Here is a 21,825-nt window from a genome sequence, read left to right on the forward strand (position 1 = left end):
CAGTAAAACTTTGTTTGTATATTATTATGATGGAAATATAAATACAAATGTGTTGCAATCTTACACAGGACTACAAGACATTTGGGAAATCATGCCAGATAGGGGAGAAGATTGATTTAAATACATTTAGAGTGATTTAAAAAAAAGTTTTTTGGTCGGACGGTCGCACCACATGACATTTTGACGCTTAAAACAACAACAAAATCCCAAATAACTAGTATTTTTTGTAAAATTCAAGTGAGTCCATATGTGGGACAGGTAGTTCATATATATGGTATTTTTATCCATTTAAACCTTTTCTAAATTGAAAAAAAAAATCAGTTTTTCAGAAAATATAGGCGTCACATCATTGACCCTTAGGCTACGTTCACACTGCAGTTCCCAAGTGACCCAAATCCGATTTTTTGCTCATATGTGACTCAGATCCGATTTGTTTATGACAGTGTGAACAGCACAAGTCACATGGAATCTGATATTTTCAAATCAGATTCAGTCGCTTCCATATGTGGTTCTAAATCGGATACAGGTCTGATGTTTTGCAATGCGACCTCAGTGTGAACAGGCAGGTCGCAATTAACGCGACTTTGACGTCACACGCAGAGCCCCGAGCCGCGGGGGAGACACGGGAGACGGCGGGGTCCCTCCGGGCCGCCTCAGCCTGTCCTCCTCCCCTACCCTGCGCTCACCTCTTTATACGACCTCAGATCAGACGAGACAACCCGCTGAATTTAAACATATTACTAAATAAAGAAGCTAAGGATTCAAATCAGCGAAGCGGTCGTGGTCGCATAACCTGCCCGTTTTACAACGAGCTGGACCGTGTGTTAGGTGATAAACCCAGCTGAACGCCGGAGAGCAGAGCTGACACTCCGGGGAGCGGAGCTAGAGCCCTGCTATAGCGGGACTGTTTTCTTCATCCCGCTCCCGCTGCATTTCTGACCATTACCGCCCGCTGCATTTCTGACCATTACCGCCCGCACCCGCAACGTGTGTTACACTCCCGCCCGCAGTGTTTACGCCCGCTACCGCAAAACTCTGAGAATTCATGCCCGCACAATGATAGAGAGGTGATAGAGATGCAAGAGAAACGTCCTTGACAAATCTATCTGATTTAATGTTAACATGATAATTGTGGAGCTTGATGGATAATTGGCAGTTCATAGGCACCTGTTGGATGCAAATCCATCATTGTCATCATCACACGCCTCTGCGTATGCGGGTCAGTTCAGGGCCGCGATGCGTTCACACTCAAGTCGGATATAGGACACATTTTAAAAGATAATGTGAACAGCCACACAAAAAAATCGGATATGGGAAAAAATCGGAATTGAGCATTAAGGCCTGCAGTGTGAACGTAGCCTTAGTCATCTTTAAATCCCTGACCCTCCATCACTTCTGTGGGTCATCAGTCTTTTGTCACCTGTGAGGTGTTTACCTGGTTTTTGGTCACATTAATCCAGGTGTGTTGATTGTGAAACGACCTGGCAGGAGACTTGAGGCTACATTATCGGTGTTTGATGGTGAATCTGAGCCCTCCTCCTCTGTTTGATGTCGGCTTTTCCTCCTCTGTCCAAAATGTGTCTGTTAATGTCCTCCGAACACTGTCCCTGATCCTGAAAATGCTGACGGGGCCCTCTGCTCTGTTTCCTAGGCCAGCGTCCTGGTGACCACCAGACTTTCTGCTGTGGAACGGATCCCCCAGAAGTACGTGGGTCGGTACGCTCAGATCTGCGGCTTCAACGACCCGGACCGCCAGCGCGCATATTTCACCAGCCGCCTGCTGCAGCAGACCGGGGAGCCCGTACGCAAGCAAGAGGCCCAGTCTCTGATAGAGCTGCTTTTCCTGAACCTCCAGCGAGAGAGCCAGCTGGCCACCGCCTGTTTCCTCCCCTCGTACTGCTGGCTAACATGCGCCACCCTCCACTTCCTCCATTTCACCAACGCTCAGGCGCCCATCCGCACGCTGACGGGCATTTACACCAGCTTCCTGCGGATGAACTTCGGAGGTGAAGTTGTGAGCAGAGGAGCTGGGGTGAACGTGTCCAATCAGGAGCAGCACAGTTCACTGATGCTGAAGGTGGTACGTACAGTGGGTAAACTAGCGTTTGACGGAGTGACGAACAAACGTACATCCTTCTCAGAGAAGGAACTGGAGCAGTGGATCGGTGGGAAGACCAAGACTGACGAGGAGCTCCATCAGCTGGCCATGTTCCAGACTGATGTTCTGGACTTCTTCTTGGCTCCTTGTGTGGAAAGCAGGAAATATTTACCCAAGGAGTTCAGCGAGAACGATGAAAGACGATACGTGTTTGCCGTCCCAGCCATGCAGGAGTACCTGGCTGCTCTTTACGTCGTTTTAGGAGAAAACAAGTCGGCTCTGGAGAAGCTGACCGGGCAGATGTCCGTGGCCATCGGTCAGGCAGGTGAGGACGTCGGTGCCCTCGTCAACATTCTCTCCAAGTTCATCCCCCTCCGCATTTTCGCCGTCTTCAACCTCCTGAAACTCTTCCCAAAGTTCTATGAGAAAATAAGTAGTCGCAACAAAGGCAAGATAGCCAGAACCATGGCGGCTGAGATGTTCCGCGTAGAGGACTTCGACAACGAGGATGTCCTGGACCAAGTGGAGCAAAGCCTTCTGGGGGTTCACGGCCCCACACCGCAGCACCGCAGTGAAGACCAGCCGTTCGAGCTGTACCCCATCTTCATGGGGGGACTGCTGCACTATGGTAACCGCGTCGTCCTGCAGCAGCTGGGCTGCAGCATCCAGAGCAGCACCGTGGCCCAGATCACCCGCGGCCTGAGGAACTACCTGGTCCGAGGTAAAACTCTGTTTTCCTCTGTGATTGGGAAGAAGGCGGTGGCTTTCAGAGCAGGTTGAGGGTTTCTGTGCTGCTATGTCATGTCACTTAACAATGAAGTTCACATGACATAAGGCTGGAAATGCAGGTCCCTTTAGGCCTTTGGCAATGGCAAGGCAAGTTTATTTGTACAGCACAATTCAATACAAGGTGATTCAAAGTGCTTTACATCAATATTAAAAGCAGCAAGACACAATTAAACAGTAAATAACAAATAAAATGAAATAAATGATAAGAAAAGAGGTAAAATAATAAAAAGCACAAGTTGTTAAAAAGTAAGGGCAGTAGAGTACAGCAGGTACATCTCATTCTCACAATGGCAAGAGTTACGTTTCTATATTGTCAAAACGTACAAAGACCGGGTCAAATACAGTATTACAAAAGTAATGTGTAACAATTCGTACGGTGAATTAAACCAATTTGACAATTCTATACCACAATACCTGTTTCCAGGTCTTATTTCACACAACTGAGGAGAATTACGTTTCTATACGGTAAAACGTACAAAGACCGGGTCAAATACAGTATTAGAAAGTAATCCGTGCCGATTCGTGCGGTGAATTAAACCAATTTGACAATTATATGCCACAATGCCTGCATTCAGGGCTTATCCATAACGTTGCATGGTTTTCAAAAATCATAAGTATTTAATTTAAGAGTACGCTTAAATAACAAATAAAATGAAATAAGATGATAAGAAAGGAGGTAAAATAATAAAAAGCACAAGTTGTTGAAAAGTAAGGGCAGTAGATTACAGCAGGTAAGTATTTAATTTAGGAGTAGCTTCAGTAAACAGTAATGTTTTTATCCTGATTTAAAGGAGCTGACAGTTGGAGCAGACCTCAGTGCGAAGGAAGTTTGTTCCACCGGTGAGGAGCAGAATAACTGAACGCTGGCACGCTTCCAGGACCAGTGCCGACCCAGTCATGGACTAGGAGCTCTGTAGTGACAGCTCTACTACGATAAAAACAGAACTTACAAGCATTTAAACCCCACATTTGTTTAAATGCAATAGACACTAGACACAGGGTGGATTATATCTAATGGATCAATAAGTTAGTAATCAATATAAGTAGGAAAATCATGTTCATTGGTTCAATAAGCGTGCTGCGAATCTGAAATGAGAGAAACACAGGAAAACACACAACGGGCACACAAGCCTTTGGAATCTGCCAGAGAGAAAACAAACAAAAACAAACAGGAACAGGCGTTCTCTCACCACTCCCCTCTCCCCCTGGAGGCCCGGCAGCCCACACATCCCTTCAGTTTCCTCAAAACACAGCTCTTCTCATTGGCTTTCCCAGATTTGTTTGTTTCTACCTTGGGTTTCATGAATGGCGCTATATAAATGCGAGTTGTTATCGTTATTATATTTCTTCTTATTATTATTGTTATTCAGTAGGGATGCCCCGATACCATGTTTTTCACACCGAGTACAAGGATTTTAATTTGTGTACTTGCCGATACCGAGTACTGATACGATACTTCTACCACAAAAATAACTAGGATAAATATGCAATGAAAAACGCAATGAATTGGAAGACAGGTTTTATTTGCAACAGATAAATTCAATAAAAATAAATAAGATAAGTAGAATAACTATTTTAAACAAAAAATTATCTTTCTGTGTAAATAAAAAGTCTCCACACTGGCACATATTTAAGAAAATATCAAACATATAACATATCAATGAAACATCATATCGCGGCTCGAGTGCGTGGAGAAGACGGAGAAATCCTTCATCTTCTCCAACTTCAGTGGCTGCTCATCCAGCGCTAGATAACGGGTTAGAGCCTCCGTTATTTTAACTTGTCTCTTGCCATTGTCTGTCTCTTTTGCAGAACCTGAGCTAATGTTGCTGTTGTGTTCTTGCAGTAACATTAGTAAACTCTATATACTCAGCTTTATGATGCGTCTTGAGATGTTTATCAAGTTGCTGGTATTAAACGACGTATTCTCCTTTCCTCCTCTTGACACCTTAGCATCAGTAGCTTCAGTCTGTCTTGCTTCTGTCATCGTCCCTTATTCTGAAATATGTCCACACTGCTGACGTCCCGCTGCATTAATTGTTGCTATCTTGCCTGAAACGGCGCTGCCAATCTCACTCATGTATCACTCTCTTCTCATCACCACTGACTGCAGCTCAACATCTCCCCCTAGAGTCACTAATCAGTAACTACAACAACAATCAAGTGGTATCGGTGCGTGGTATCGGAGAATTCTTGCGAGTACGAGTATATGAGAGCAGTATCGGCCCTGATACCAATACCAGTATCGGTATTGGGGCATCCCTAGTTATTATTATTATTATTATTATCATTATTATTATTATTATTATTATCATTATCATTATCATTATCATTATTATTATTATTATTATTCAGTGTCCAGGTGATGACTCTGAGTCTTGCTACCGTCCATCCAGATTAGCTTATCTGATCTTATTGGTGATACTTCCAGTGTCTGGTCCTCACTTTTCCTTCTGTTTCTCACTCGTGCACTGAATCACGTTGGAATGAAACTCTTCTCCATCTTGCTCTGATCCCAGCTTCCATCCCGCCCCGTCGGGTATATGTCTTCTAAGCACCTGCTGGTTTAGTGATGTAGTGGGCCCTGGACGGGTCCCTGCTGTTCCTCCTCACTCTCTTCTATAACATGCTTCATGTCCACAGGTGGACCATGTGAGGAGGCACCTTTACACCTCCTTATATGGTGGTTCCTGGGCGGGGCTTATGCTAATGAGTGAGCAGCAGGAGCCGAGCTGAGACTGATCAGCATTCATGGACCTTACATGGAGTCTAAGCCTGTGTTGAAAAAAATCTATTTTCCGATTCTAAATCGATTCTCGTATTAATTCCTAAAAATTGATTTGTATGTCTAAAGATCGATATTTTTTTTCATCATTACATTACAACTTTTTGACAAAGATTTCAGTTATAATTGCATAAATACTCTATATTTCATTACTGTATCTACTGTCTTGGGGTTACATTTGCATAAAATGCTAAAAAACTAATTCTCAAAAATTTAAAACCGAAATAGACGGAAAATGGAAAAAATAAAAACGGAATGTGGGAAAAAATAAAATCGATTTCATCCGTCTCTGTTTCCTCCCTGGATCTGTTTGGTAATTCTGACCCACGATGTTTCTGAAAGCAGTTCTATCAGCATTCTGGGAGCTGATTGGTCCTTACAGCATCATTAGCTGCAATACTTGCTGTTTAATCTCAATATAATACTAGTATTAATATGTTGCAGAACTAGACAGTCATATCATTCATGCAACAGCTCAAAAAACAGTTTTAATAACACTAACCCAAATCAATATTGGAATGGACTCAGATCGTCTCAAATCTTGATAATCAATTCTGAATCTTAAGAATCGGAATCTTATCGATTCTTGACATTTGAATGGATCCCCAGCCCTAGTGGAGTCTGGGACTTCTGTGTGGTCGACTCATGAACAGTGATGTCCCCCCAGTTCCTGTTCCTTCACGCCCTCAGCTGCTCCTGCTAGCTTCTTCTTGACCTCCGAGACCTCTTGGCTGGATGTCCACGTCCAGGAGGAGGATTAATAGGAGGATTATGTAGAGAACTAAACCGTCTCTGTTTCCAGATGTTTTTGTAAATGTGGACTGAGGCAGGATAAACTCTGAGATGAGCTCCTTCCAGCCTTGTGCGGCTCATCCTCTCTCAATCGTATGCCTTCAGAGACCTTTCAGCAGGACATGCTTCACACCAGCAGTAAACTTGACACGTTTGTCTTTTATCAGTCAATACGCCTCTAAACCACACCTCCCAACTCCAACTACGGTTTAAGTCATTAGTTTATTTTCCCTCCAGAACTGTGACTTTCTGATGGCTGTGTTCTGCTAAGACACCAACGTTAAAATAGTCTGTGTGTTATCAGCTTCAACACATTATTTTCATCTGTAACGTGACTTAGATGAAGATCAGCTCACAGTTTATGGTGAGTTAATGCAGAGAACCAGTTATTCCCAACAACTTCACACCTTTTCTGAACGGGGGATTCTAAATGTGAGATGGTTAGCAGTAAGTAAGTTGGTGCCGTGTAGAGAAGAGCTGAAAGGCAAGTTTTATTTGTATAGCACAATTGAACACAAGGTAATCCAAAGTGCTTTACATCAACATTAAAAGCAGCAAGACACAATTAAACAGTAAATAACAAATAAAATGAAATAAAATGATAAGAAAAGAGGTAAAATACCAAAGCACAATTTGTTAAAAGGTAAGGGCAGTAGAGTACAGCAGGTTCATCTCATTCTTACAATGGCAAGAATTACGTTTCTGTACGGTCAAAACGTACAAAGACAAATACAGGTCAAATACAGTATTACAAAAGAAATCTGTAACAATTCTCTAACAATTCATCCAGTGACGTTGGTGTTCTTCATGTCTTCATGCCAGCGATCAACAAGCCTCTGCCTCCAGAAGAGCTCATGGACGTCCTGGTCCTGCTGTACGAGTTCCAGAACCCCCGGCTGACTGCAGAGGTTCTGAGCGCCATCAGAAGCATTAACCTCTCCAACATTCGTATGACGCCCCTCAAGTGCTTCATTCTCAGCTCAGTTCTTTCATGCGTCAGCACAAGGTAAGCTGGAGTTTGACCCGGAGCAGAGATTCAGATGTTGGTGGGGTTCTTGATAACAAAAAGAGAGCTGTTGGAAAAAAGGAAAAAAAGCTTTGGTAAAACTTCTGCAGGGTAAAGATAGCTGTCCACAAGAGCAGGATCAGGAGAAGACAGAACCAGGACCGAGGCTCTGGAAGAGTTTCCAGGAGAAAATGTCTTTTGTCTAATGGCACTTTTCCACTAGTACCTACTCAGCCCGGCTCGGCTCTCCTCCACTTGGTTTGGTTCTTCTCCACCAGGGGTCTAACGTACCGAGTAGATACTTTTCTGCATCTATTCTGCCGAGGTTCTAAGTGGCTGAGTCGGCTGTATCTGACATCATCACACTACAGGCCACCGATTGGTCGGGGGGTTGGAGTCAGACGTCTGAGTCAGGAGGAGGAAATCAGAGAAAGAGACTCTGACGGATTCTTGTTCACTTATTCGACCAGCAATGGCAGCAAAAGTCTGTTTCATGATCCAACTCTGAGGGTCAGATGTTCATAAACCTGGTGCTGAGGAGAGAATTAAAAAGGATCTAGACGGAGATAAGGAACGACCAGATCTACCAGGAGCTCTGTCTCTTCATAGCTGCTCACGGCTCCAGCTGACTTTTCAGCAGCACAGAGACAAACAAACAGTCAAAAAAGTCACCACTTGAAGCTTCTCTCACTCTCATTTTTTAACTTGATATTGAACACAAGCCACAGACCCAGCAGCACATCTATCATCTCCTCCAGGTTCTACATCTTTAGTGTTGTCTTCGTCAGTGGTGTAAAGTAACGAACTACAAGTACTTCGTTATTTTACTTAAGTAAGATTTTTGAGAATTTGTACTTTTATTGATACTTTCATTTTTCTGTACTTTTACTTTTACTTCGTTACATTTTCAAGGAAATAATCGTACTTTTAATCCGCTACATTTAAAATTGGACACGTCGTTACTCGCTACAAATTAAAGAACAGCACAGCGGGGGCTGATTTATGGTTCCGCGTTACACCGGCGCAGAGCTACAGCGTAGGTTACGCGGCGACGCGCACACTACGCCGTAGCCTACGGCGTAAGGTGTGCGTCGATTTAACGCGGAACCATGAGGCGGACGGGAAGGAAGGGGGGCGCGTGAATATACCGAGAAGGAGCCGCAGCTCCCGGGAGAGTTGCGCCGCAGAGGCGGGCCGGAAGGCCGGAGGAACCGCCGTCGCGTCGAGTACCGAGAAGGACTGAAGCCTGAATTATGGTTCCGCGTTAAATCGACGCAGAGCCTCGCCGTAGGGTACGTTGGTGTAACGCGGAACCATAAATCAGCCTTGAGCGGCAGCCGACGCGTGTCCATGCGCATCATTCTTTGATTCCACCCCTTCTAAGGTGGTTTTGGCATTTAAAAGTTCAAAAGTCTCATCCTTTATCAGCTGGGGTTGCTTAATGTTGTCACTGCATACTACAGGCTGGGGGTGAACCTGTCAGCGGGGCCAATGGGGGACAGCAGCAGTGATGAGCAAAGGGAGAAATTAAAATGGAAACAAACGCTAAAGGGGTCAGAATAATATCACCATTATTTAGAGTTGTAAGCAAATTCTTGGATTCTTCATTTCTTTGCAATCCTTTTGAAAATAATTTGTACTTTGAATTTTGTACTTTGTACTTTTTACTTTTTACTTTTGTACTTAAGTACATTTTAACCCATGTACTTTTTGTACTTTATTATATTTAAGTTGAGGTACTTTTATACTTTTACTTAAGTAATTTTCTTAATGGGTACTTTTTACTTTTACTTAAGTAATTTTCAAGCAGAAAATTTGTACTTTTACTTAAGTACAATATTTTTGTACTTTTTCCACCTCTGGTCTTCGTTTAGATCACACAATCAAATACGTCACAGCAGCTTCACTCCAACCTCCTACTCCTGATCTGGGTATTGAAAAGAATCGAGGGCCAGGCGAGTCGAGACGGGCTGAGTAGGTACTAGTGGAAAAGCGCCAAGAGGAGCCTCACTCAAGGACTCACTACGACCAGCTGACTTCTTTTGTGATTGTAGCCCTGATCTCTAGAAATGTCCAGCATAGACATCCCATCCGTCCCGGACAGCGGGTAGCCCAGCAGGGTGAGCAGGTTCCTGGGTCTGGGGCTGCCGTCCTCAGGGAGCACACCCAGGACCGGCACCCGTTCCTACATGTCGTCGTCAGGTTCAGTTTGGTCGGGGGCTCTTTGGATGTAGTAATCCCACTTCTTCTAAATAGTCCAACAGACGCACAACACTGAAGAGCTTCTGTATGTCGACCTGCAGAGTGAAACTGTGGAACAGCCTGAGCATGGTGATAAAACATATCACCATTTAAAAAAAGAAACTTTTTTTTTCAAAATACAGATGCGAATAAACGTGTAGATGTACATTTATTAATATATGTAGATTTATATTAGATTTATATTATGGATATGTTAAATGTAGGTATGTATATACATATATTGAGTTATATTATACGTACAGTATTTATATATGTATATCTCCATTAATATATATTGATTTATAGTTATATGTAGATATGTTGATATATAGATTTATAGTTATTTTTATGTATAAAATTGGAGGTAAATATATGAACCAGTATATATAGCATTATCTACTCTTATATAGTTAATCAAGTATATTGTTATATCATTGCTGTCTATTGTTCTCTATTATATCGTAGTATTATTGTAATGATAATGTAATACTATGGATTATAATTACTTCTATTATTACATACCGTACATACATAGTATCACAACTAAATTGCTAGGCGTTTTTTTGTTTTTGACTATATTTATATATACATATAATTGAGTATTATATCACTATATTGAATAGTTATTAAAGTAGGGGTGTTTGGTTATGTGTTTTATAAGTAAGTTTATTGAAACTCTTATATGTAAGAATGTATGTAAGATTCAGGGGTAGGACTGGATAAGTGTTTACTTCAATCCTACTCCGTTTGGAACATGTTGGTAGATCCGTCTGCCCAAGTGCTGTCTTGCCTTCTGTCTACAAATATATATATTTGTACTTTTTTTTTTTTTTTTACTTCTTTGTATTCTTTTTTTTTAACATGCATGTTCAAAATAAATCTTATTATTATTATTATTATTATTATTATTATTATTATTATTATTATTATTATAGTCCTAACTTACAACGTTTTTCTTCAGACATTCGGTTGATGTTTTTCATCCAGACAATTATCAGATAGATGGAATGGGTAGCACCGGTAGACTAGCATGGTATCCGAGCAACAATGTTGTGAGTCAGTTCTGCCTCTCATGTCTTCCACGTGTGTGTGTGCAGCGACCACCTGGAGGACCTGGACCTGTCCTCCTGCATGCTCAACCATGACCTGCTGCAGATGCTGTGGCCCGCCTTCAGACACACCCTCAAGCTCAAGTAAGAGCAGCCTCACAACCAGCAGCTGCTGTCTTTGCCTGTGTGATGCTGATGGGTGTACATGTCAAACTGCACCAAATGGGTCGCATTTAGGTGAGTATTGAGAAGCTTAGTCGGTCCAGAAACGTTACAAAGACCAGTACCCAGGAGGCAGAGGCGCTCTGAACGCGCTGGGACCTGGTTAGTAGGTTGTAATCGTGGAGAAAACGTGACTTCCTCATGTTTGTAGCCGGTAAGTGACTTGACTGCAATAGAAAGCGTGTCTTAGGAAAATAATGCAACTCATAATGCAACAACATCCAACCACAATGAATGAATGAATGAATGAATGAATGAATGAATGAATGAATGAATGAATGAATGAATGAATGAATGAATGAATGAATGAAAACCTTTATTTTCCCCGTAGGGATATTCGGTTTGTCAGAGTAGATTAGTTGGTAATAAAAACAGTTTAAGAGTAAAAGTCCAGTACATGTGCAAGAGCAAGTAGTGTGCAAAAACACCAGTCCTCAGATCCCCCGCCCCTGTCTGCGATGGTCCGTTGGCAACGCCTGGTTGTGGAGCCTAATGGCCACAGGTACAAATGACTGCCCAAAACGCTTGGTGCTCTGGCGGGGGCGACAAGTCTGTGGAGAAAAACAACATCCACCACAAGAACAACCAGATCCAACCACAAGAAAAACAACATCCACCACGAGAAAAACAAGGGTATCCAAGGGATCCTTGGTCAGTAGAGGAACTTAACTTCTCCCATTTCCTGGACTCTGCCCGTCAGTTTGGACGTTGGCGTTTGGGGATGTTAGCGGCTTTTCCAGGTTGTTTAACAGTCTGAAACATGGTGAAAACACCACATCCGTGGTAGCATGGTAACAAACTCTTTGAAAGTGTCTAATGAGTGCAGAGGCCTGATTACTGATGATGTGAATGTTTTTTGCTGCCTGACTGCCTGCCTTGCATGTGTGATGTGTGTTTGCTGTGTTTTAGTCTGCAGTTTAACAGCCTCGGTCCTGATTCCTGCATCCTGCTGAGGGACCTGCTGCTGGATCCCAAAGCTTCCATCACGTCTCTACAGTAAGACCCCTTTCATTCACGTCAGGGGGAATCCTTCTGAACTCCCACATTGTCTCTTCATTTTCAGTCTTCACATTTTGAAGACTTTACTTCATAAGTAAGCCTTTGCGTGACCGCTCAGACCAGATCTGGGTTGGTCTGGGAGAATTTGTTTCAGCTCCTTAGTCCTGGTTTCAGCTCCTTAGACCTGGTATTGTCCACCTCTTATGCTCCAAGTGTGATGTTCTTGGCACCACGCCTCATCACCACTGACATCGTAATAACTACAGGTTTGCTTCTTGACCGTTTAATGTTTTCGACTGTCTACCTTTGCTGCAGCAGGAACTGGCCTATGAAACCATCGTACTTGTGTTCAGATGTGTTCCCTCTAGATCAGTGGTTCCCAACCTTTTTTCCTTGGAGTCCCCCTACTTGTGTCTAAGACCAGCCGGGCCCCCCGACCCCGTACATACTAGCACCAAAACAGTAATGTGATTCGTTACAAATCTTTAATTAAAAAAAATGAACATTAATTGTTTTTTTGATACATTTCTCTTTGGTTTACCCTGTATACATATGCTTTTGTTTTTCTCACCTTCATTTTGTGTCACCAATGTATAAAATACACACAAAAAATAATTGCAAGGACATAAAAATATTTCTGAAAAATGTCTCTTTTAATATGAGAGCAAACATTTTTAACATTTTTCCTTTGACAACCTGAGTAGTATTATGATTAAATGTTGAATAATGATAATGATGCTGAAGGCTGTCTCAGACAGGTATGTAGTGATAAATGTTGCAAGTCCCCTCTTTTTTTCATAATCCTTTTTTCATTTTCTCCCGTTCAAATCCAATTACTCGGGTCACGGTGGGGCGGGGCTGGTCTCTGCAATTATAAGCCTTGTATAATAATTGTAAAAAAAAAAAAAAAAAGGTTGCTTATTTGTGGATTTTACCTATTAAGGGTTCTTTTTGGAACGTAACCCCTGTGAAAAACGAGGGATTACTGTATTCCATTAGATGTGTTATTATGATTTTTTTTAAATTTATTTAAAGGGGACCTATTATGAAAAACAGGTTTTTTCTTGCTTTAACATATATAAAGTGGTCTCCCCTCAGCCTGCCAACTCAGAGAAGGAGGAAAGCAACCAAATTGTGCAGTGTCTGTACAGCCGCCCGGATGAGCCGTCCAGTGTGATGTGGATCTACGAGCTGTTCAGATTCCGCTCCCGTCGTTACGTAACGAAAATGCGATTTACATAGGTTGGCCTCCGATGTGTGAAATCACGCCCACAACTAACTCCGCCGGCCGGAGCTTCCACCATTTTTTCGTAGCGGTGTATCGCGTCATTCAGGCAGCCAATCAGCACAGAGCCTCATTATCATAGCCCCGCCCACTCAGAATCCCTCATAGATAATGAGGTTAGAGAATGGAAGATAAAGACATGGCTCAGAGGCTGAATTTCTAATTTATTTAGAAAAAACAATCAAAAGCTTGTTTTTAAACATTCAAGGCCTGTTTAAAATAGGTATTAGATGCCATAATAGGTCCCCTTTAACATGCGCAAATATAATTTTTACAACTGCATATCTTCAAAGCAGACAAAGTTTAGCGCACCCCAGATCTCTGGCGGCCCCCCAGGGGGGCGTGGACCCCAGGTTGGGAGACACTGCTCTAGCAGACCAGGACTGTGACATTATTCTCCTGTTCCCCTTCAGGCTGTGTGACAATCCCCTGCTGGATTTGGGGTGCTCCACCCTGCTGGGGGCCCTGCCGGAGAACCGGACCCTGACCCACCTGTCCCTGATGCACACGGGCCTGGGGGACGAGGGGGCCCTGGAGCTGGCCCGGAGGCTCCAGCAGCACGCGGGGCTGCAGGAGCTCAACGTGGCCTACAACAACATCGGGGACAACGCGGCGCTGGCGCTGGTGGACGCCTGCAGGGAGCATCCCAGCATTCACACCGTCCAGTAAGAACTAAGCCTATGTTCACTCAAATCCAGAAAGGAAGAGGTGGGAGCACTTGATTTGATTTGATCTGATTTGATTTATTTTGTACATGTAAAAGACAACAATTAAAGAGAAGAAAACAAAACAAAGCAAACAAAAAACAACAACAAAACGAAGAATTTCATACTTTAACACTTAATATCTTAATTACATGTGCAAAAAGGAGTAGGAAGAAGTGTAAACTTATTTAATCCTACCCCCATTCACTAATCATTTATTAACACGTATTTATAATAACTAACTATACTATAATTATACTCACACACTTACCTATACATTCATACACATAGTTGAGTATTTCTATATATTTGTACACACATGCCCATATAAATATTTGTATAAATATACTTATTTACACCATACTATCGCTATATTAACTCAATCTGCTCTATATCTATATATATCTACTTACACACGTATTCACACACATACACATATATATACATATCCATACACATACACCCATACATACATATATATATATATATATATACTGTATATATATATATATATGTATATATATATATATATATATATATATATATATATATATATATATATACATATACATATACATATACTGTATATAAACATACATATCTGTACATAAAAACAAATCTACTCATTCACCCAATAGTGTTATATCAGGCCCCTAAAAGCCGCTAAACCCCTTCCTCTTTGTACCTCGTGAAAATCATGTTTTTATATTTGTTATTAAACTGGTTAATGTTTGGATATTGTTTTAATTCTGAATCCATTCTGTTCCATAGTTTAACTCCACTGACTGATATAGAAAATCTTTTCATTGTTGTTCGTTATCTACTAGTCCTAAAATTTAGAGTACTCCTTAAATTATACCTCCCCTCTCTGTCATAAAACATTTCCTGTAAGTGAGATGGTAATAAGTTGTTCCTAGCTTTATACATGAATTTTGCTGTTTGGAATTCCACTATGTCAAAAAATGTGATTATTTTAGAATGGAAGAATAATGAGTTGTTATGTTCACGAAAACCAGCATTATGAATTATCCTTATGGCTCTTTTCCGCAGTTTGAATAGTGGTTGCAGTGAACTTTTATATGTATTTCCCCAAACCTCTTAACAGTAACTTAAATAAGGCAAAACCAAGGAACAGCAGTCTTCATTTCATCATGATATTCCTGAACTCAGGTGGAAACGGAGAAGAAAACCTCCTGAGCTCCACCTGAGATCACACAGCAGTGCAGAAGGCCACACTTGCTAGCACCCCCTCTAGACCAGCTCCGCCAGCCATGGTTGGTCAATCAGAAGGTCTCTGTGTCTTTTCATTTCTGCAGCTTGTACCTGAACGCTCTCACCAACGTGGGGAAGCAGTCCCTGTACGTCCGGGGGGGTCCAAGCAGCAGCAGCAGGAAGGTCAGAGTTTTGGCTTCAGTCACCGAAGGCTCCGACATCTCAGAGAACTGGCACCCCATCCTGAGCGTGATCCGGGAGAACGCCACGTCCTGGGACCACAAACGGGTCAAAGAGCAGCTGGAGGTACACCACTCAACTGACCTACAACACCTCAACTGACCTACAACATCTCAACTGACCTAAAACACCTCAACTGACCTACAACATCTCAACTGACCTAAAACATTCAACTGACCTACAACACCTCAACTGACCTACAACATCTCAACTGACCTACAACATCTCAACTGACCTACAACATCTCAACTGACCTACAACATCTCAACTGACCTACAACATCTCAACTGACCTACAACATCTCAACTGACCTACAACATCTCAACTGACCTACAACATTCAACTGACCTAAAACACCTCAACTGACCTAAAACACCTCAACTGACCTACAACACCTCAACTGACCTAAAACACCTCTACTGACCTACAACATTCAACTGACCTAAAACACCTCAACTGACCTAAAACACCTCAACTGACCTACAACACCTCAACTGACCTAAAACATTCAACTGACCTAAAACACCTCAACTGACCTACAACATTCAACTGACCTAAAACACCTCAACTGACCTACAACACCTCAACTGACCTAAAACACCTCTACTGACCTACAACATTCAACTGACCTAAAACACCTCAACTGACCTACAACACCTCAACTGACATAAAACACCTCTACTGACCTACAACATTCAATTGACCTAAAACACCTCAACTGACCTAAAACACCTCAACTGACCTAAAACATTCAATTGACCTACAACACCTCAACTGACCTAAAATACCTCAACTGACCTACAACACCTCAACTGACCTACAACACCTCAACTGACCTACAACACCTCAACTGACCTAAAACATTCAATTGACCTAAAACACCTCTACTGACCTAAAACATTCAATTGACCTAAAACACCTCTACTGACCTACAACACCTCAACTGACATAAAACACCTCAACTGACCAACAACACCTCAACTGACCTAAAACACCTCTACTGACCTACAACACCTCAACTGACATAAAACACCTCAACTGACCAACAACACCTCAACTGACCTAAAACACCTCTACTGACCTAAAACACCTCAACTGACCTAAAACATTCAACTGACCAACAACACCTCTACTGACCTAAAACACCTCAACTGACCTACAACACCTCAACTGACCTAAAACACCTCAACTGACCTACAACACCTCAACTGACCTAAAACACCTCTACTGACCTACAACACCTCAACTGACATAAAACACCTCAACTGACCAACAACACCTCAACTGACCTAAAACACCTCTACTGACCTAAAACACCTCAACTGACCTAAAACATTCAACTGACCAACAACACCTCAACTGACCTAAAACACCTCAACTGACCTAAAACACCTCAACTGACCTAAAACATTCAACTGACCTAAAACACCTCAACTGACCTAAAACACCTCTACTGACCTAAAACACCTCAACTGACCTAAAACATTCAACTGACCAACAACACCTCAACTGACCTAAAACACCTCAACTGACCTAAAACACCTCAACTGACCTAAAACATTCAACTGACCTAAAACACCTCAACTGACCTAAAACACCTCAACTGACCTACAACACCTCAACTGACCTAAAACACCTCTACTGACCTAAAACATTCAACTGACCTACAACACCTCAACTGACCTACAACACCTCAACTGACCTACAACACCTCAACTGACCTACAACACCTCAACTGACCTAAAACACCTCAACTGACCTACAACACCTCAACTGACCTAAAACACCTCAACTGACCTACAACACCTCAACTGACCTACAACACCTCAACTGACCTACAACATTCAATTGACCTAAAACACCTCAACTGACCTACAACACCTCTACTGACCTAAAACACCTCTACTGACCTAAAACACCTCAACTGACCTAAAACATTCAATTGACCTAAAATACCTCAACTGACCTACAACACCTCTACTGACCTAAAACATTCAACTGACCTAAAACACCTTTACTGACCTACAACACCTCAACTGACCTAAAACACCTCAACTGACCTACAACACCTCAACTGACCTACAACACCTCAACTGACCTACAACACCTCAACTGACCTAAAACACCTCTACTGACCTACAACACCTCAACTGACATAAAACACCTCAACTGACTAACAACACCTCAACTGACCTAAAACACCTCAACTGACCTAAAACATTCAATTGACCTAAAACACCTCAACTGACCTACAACACCTCAACTGACCTAAAACACCTCTACTGACCTACAACACCTCTATTGACCTACAACACCTCAACTGACCTAAAACCTCAACTGACCTACAACACCTCAACTGACCTACAACACCTCAACTGACCTAAAACACCTCAACTGACCTAAAACATTCAATTGACCTAAAACACCTCAACTGACCTACAACACCTCAACTGACCTAAAACACCTCTACTGACCTACAACACCTCTATTGACCTACAACACCTCAACTGACCTAAAACCTCAACTGACCTACAACACCTCAACTGACCTACAACACCTCAACTGACCTACAACACCTCAACTGACCTACAACACCTCAACTGACCTAAAACCTCAACTGACCTAAAACACCTCAACTGACCTAAAACACCTCATTGACCTTCAAAATCCCACTAACCTAAAACACCCCACTGAATTCGTAATAATGTCAGTAATTTGTTGGTTTCCTTTAAATTAAAGAGAGAAGAACCTACAATGGTCACTGAAATAACTTGAAACTGTATTATAAAGAATTCAAATTTCCTGAACCTTGATGCTTTTGAGTTTTTGTTCAACAGAAATATTTACAAAACAACTAATGAAATTATCCTGGATTTTAATATCATGGTGTCCACCACACTGAACATGGACCAGAGGGACCAACGTGACCTAAAACATTCAATTGACCTAAAACATTCCACTGGTGTAAAACATCCACCTGACCTAAGACTCCATGAGGACCGGAACACCTGTCTGCAGGTGGAGACATTTGTTCTTGAGGACCAGAACACTTGTTTACAGGTAGGCAGGTGTTCATGAGGACCGGAACACCTGTCTACAGGTGCACAAGTGTTCATGAGAATCAGAACACCGGACTGCAGTGGTCCAGAATATTCTGAAACTAAATATGACGTTGTGGAATTGTCATTTTTGTCTATGAAAGATTAGTTTCTTCTTTTTTTCTAAATTTTAGATTTTAATGAGTCAGTAGATGTTTATTTATGACTGGTTCTGGCAGCCAGAGTTGGTCCCCACTCTGGGGTCGTCGTTTTCTGTCTTCTGTTCTCAATTATGAAGATGTTAAGGAACAGAAAAAGCTGCTGTCAGCCTTCATGTCTAAGATGTTTCAATGAAACCTTGTGACGTCACCTCCCGATGTTTGGAGTTGACCCACTGTTCCTCTCTGCAGGTCTTTCTCCGGGATTTGGAGTGGGGCCGTCAGCAGCAGCCGAGCTTCTGGAAGAGGCTCCACTTCCGCAGGGTGGAGAAAGGAGTCCGGAAGACCTTAAAGATGCTTGAGAAGGACACTGTGCCGCCCAGCAACAAGTAACCTCAAACACCGGCAGAATTAAAAAGGAAATGCATTATCAGCACCATGGCCTGAACGAGACTGTGGCCTCACCGGTGCAAGATCTCCAAGCAGCTGCATGGAGCTCATGGTGGTCAACATCGTGTTCTTCATGACTCAGCTGCTAGAAAACAGCTGGAGGACTTCCTGGTGTGCAGCACTGTCTCATCAGATTCATGTGTCATATGACATAGTATTAATACTCCTGAAAGCTTGAACTGACCCCGCTAACGCCTCCACAACAGCAGATAGAAGCATCACACAATGGTCTCCCCATCCCAGAACCAAGATTTCCTTCTCAGCAGAACAGAGAGAAAGTGCCACGCCTTGAAAGAGGTTTTTACCATTTCATCAAAAGTACAAGCTCGTTTTGAATTTCTTGGCGGCTACTCGTCTCTAGAACGTTGGTTCAGGGCGATGATTACTTCTGCGTAGCATCTCCTCTTCTAGCAACTGTGCATGGACATCTGAAACTGGGCAGACCAGCCGGTGCAGCTGATGGAGAGGGAGGTTGTCCCAGTCTGGTCTGATGTGGGACCAGAGCTGCTTCCTGTCTTTGTACTCCAGATGTGACAGCTGCTTAAAGGTCTGGACTGCAGGCAGACCGGTTCAGAACCTTGACCTGCTGTTGATGGATGCGGTATGTGGTCCCACGTTGTCCAGTGTTGTCCAAATTAAAATGAATCTGACCAAGAGAACTGGATGTACAGGGACCTGGATGATGTCTGGATCCAGTTCTAGTACAGTTGTCGCCATGACACCAGTACTGAAGACATTTTACATAAACTAGAGTGAAGCACACGTTTCTGCAGAATTAGGGGCGCGTTTTATTGAGTGAAAGCTGCGCTACGTGTCTTTTCATACCGTCTGCGGTTTGAAACAAGCGTGTTCCAGAGAAGGTGGTGGTTCTTCTGGACCACGTTCATGTCTTCTTCTCTTTCATGAAATGGTAAAATATCTCCGCTTCAGCATCAGACCACGCTGGACCACCTTCAGTGTGTTTCAGGCCGGGGTTCTGAAGTCCGGGATGGATCTGCGTTCGATGCTCTTTTGTGAATAAAATCTAGATTTAGGGGGTCGTGAATCTCAGCGTTCTGGTTTTTTTTTATGTTGTCCACCACGTCCCAACCTTTCAGAGCGGAGCGGAGCTCGTAGTTAAAGTGTGATGTAAGTTCGTGTCCAATTGTTCCTGGTTTTCTTCGTCAGCTGAATGAACGTTGTCATCCTGACGTGTCTTTCCAACATTCAGCTGACGGCGCTTTCAAAGGCCGTAAATCTGTTTCTTAACCCGTTTTTAATGAAAATGTTCTCTGCATGAATGTACTGTCACCGCAGAGCCTTAACACTTTAGGAGAGGGTTTTGTTGGTGACCTGGTTGTGAGAAGAGGCGCGAGCCCACAGAGATCATGTGTCCTACGTTTACTAATGTTTGCTGGCTAAACCATGAAATAAAGACGTGACTGATGAAACATTGAGGAGTGTCTGTCCTGCTGTCCACAGGTGTGAACAAGTCAGCATTCGTCTCCTGGACTCTCCCGACCGTTGAAACCAGACTAAGTGAGTCTGGACTCCGGTCCTGGTTGTGATGCACCGACCGTTGACAAACCCATGCCGTACCGTGCCATGTATCAACACCGACAACGTCGGCTCGCAGGGTTACTTTATTCATGTAGCACTCTCTGTACAATCATAGAATAATATAGACTTCAGGTGATAAAAACCTGTTTATCATATGCCTAACATGTAGATTAAAACTGAACCCAGATTCAAGAATGACGCTCAGGTTCTTTACTTCGTCACATGTCTTTAAAGACATGCAAGTTCTTAGCCTTGGGACTGATAACTAAAACTTTAGTTTTGTCTTGTTTGAGTTTTCTGCCATCTCTGATTTAATATTTAGATACAGTCTCAAATGTTATCAATTGGTGTGAACATTAATGCCATGTCTCCTAATGACATCTCCAAGTGGAAGCATATATAAATTAAAAAGAATCGGGCCTAGAATCGGGCCTTGGGGAACACCGCATTTGATTTCACAGATCCCTGAGGAGCATGTACTGTGGGGTAGGATTTGAACCGGGCCAGTTAATAAAATATGTATATCAGACTGTCACACAGGACTGTTGGAGGATAGACACAGCTACACACAGGAAACTGTGTGTAGATTAAAATGCATATACACCATATTGCCAAAAGCATTCGCTCACCCATCCAAATAATCAGAATCAGGTGTTCCAATCACCTCCACGGCCACAGGTGTATCAAATCAAGCACCTGGGCATGCAGACTGTTTTTACAGCTATTTGTTAAAGGATGAAACATTTTATTAGTGTTAAGAGATAAACCAGCCTCCTATTTTGAAATTGGAAGAAAGACTGAGTTATCTATTTTGGACATGAACCTGTAGAGTTTTGATAGTAATTTTAGGGTGTTTAGATTAAGTAATTATGTTACCTTAATGGGAAGTTGCAGATCCAGTTGGTTGAGTTTATATTTTCTTTACTTATTATGGACTTGAGTTGTTGGTATTCTAAAAATGTGTACAGTGAGTGTATTAAAAGGTACAAAATTTCCGCTTATGATATGTTCTAAATATTTTATTCCCTGGTCTCTCCACTGAGTGAAGTTTACCGTCTTGTTATTATTTTTAGGAATGTCTGAGTTGTTCCAGATGGATGTGCATGGAGTAAGTGATACTTTGGTTATTTTCAGGAAGTCCCACCAGGCTGTCAGAGAGGAGCGAATATGAATGCTTTTAAATCATTTATGATGCTTGATGTTTTGACTGATAAATGG

The 21,825-nt window shown here is 42.5% G+C and overlaps 1 protein-coding gene across 2 annotated transcripts in view; it reads left to right on the plus strand.

Annotated features, from left to right (window-relative positions):
• The window catches only part of nlrx1 (NLR family member X1), a 36,647-nt gene extending 16,145 nt beyond the window's left edge, over positions 1-20,502 (plus strand). Inside the window, exons 6-12 of one of the 2 annotated variants that reach the window (XM_061718743.1) lie at positions 1,652-2,819; positions 7,287-7,470; positions 10,809-10,904; positions 11,892-11,978; positions 13,680-13,931; positions 15,287-15,488; positions 18,871-20,502. In XM_061718743.1, the coding sequence (XP_061574727.1) occupies positions 1,652-2,819; positions 7,287-7,470; positions 10,809-10,904; positions 11,892-11,978; positions 13,680-13,931; positions 15,287-15,488; positions 18,871-19,011 (2,130 nt within the window). In that variant the 3' untranslated portion in view covers positions 19,012-20,502. The remainder of the gene's footprint in view (positions 1-1,651; positions 2,820-7,286; positions 7,471-10,808; positions 10,905-11,891; positions 11,979-13,679; positions 13,932-15,286; positions 15,489-18,870) is intronic. The other variant, XM_061718744.1, reaches the window with a different exon arrangement.
• The last annotated feature ends 1,323 nt before the right edge of the window (positions 20,503-21,825 follow it).

This window comes from Cololabis saira, chromosome 4 (genome assembly GCF_033807715.1).
Source record: "Cololabis saira isolate AMF1-May2022 chromosome 4, fColSai1.1, whole genome shotgun sequence".
In the NCBI taxonomy this organism is placed as follows: domain Eukaryota; kingdom Metazoa; phylum Chordata; class Actinopteri; order Beloniformes; family Belonidae; genus Cololabis; species Cololabis saira.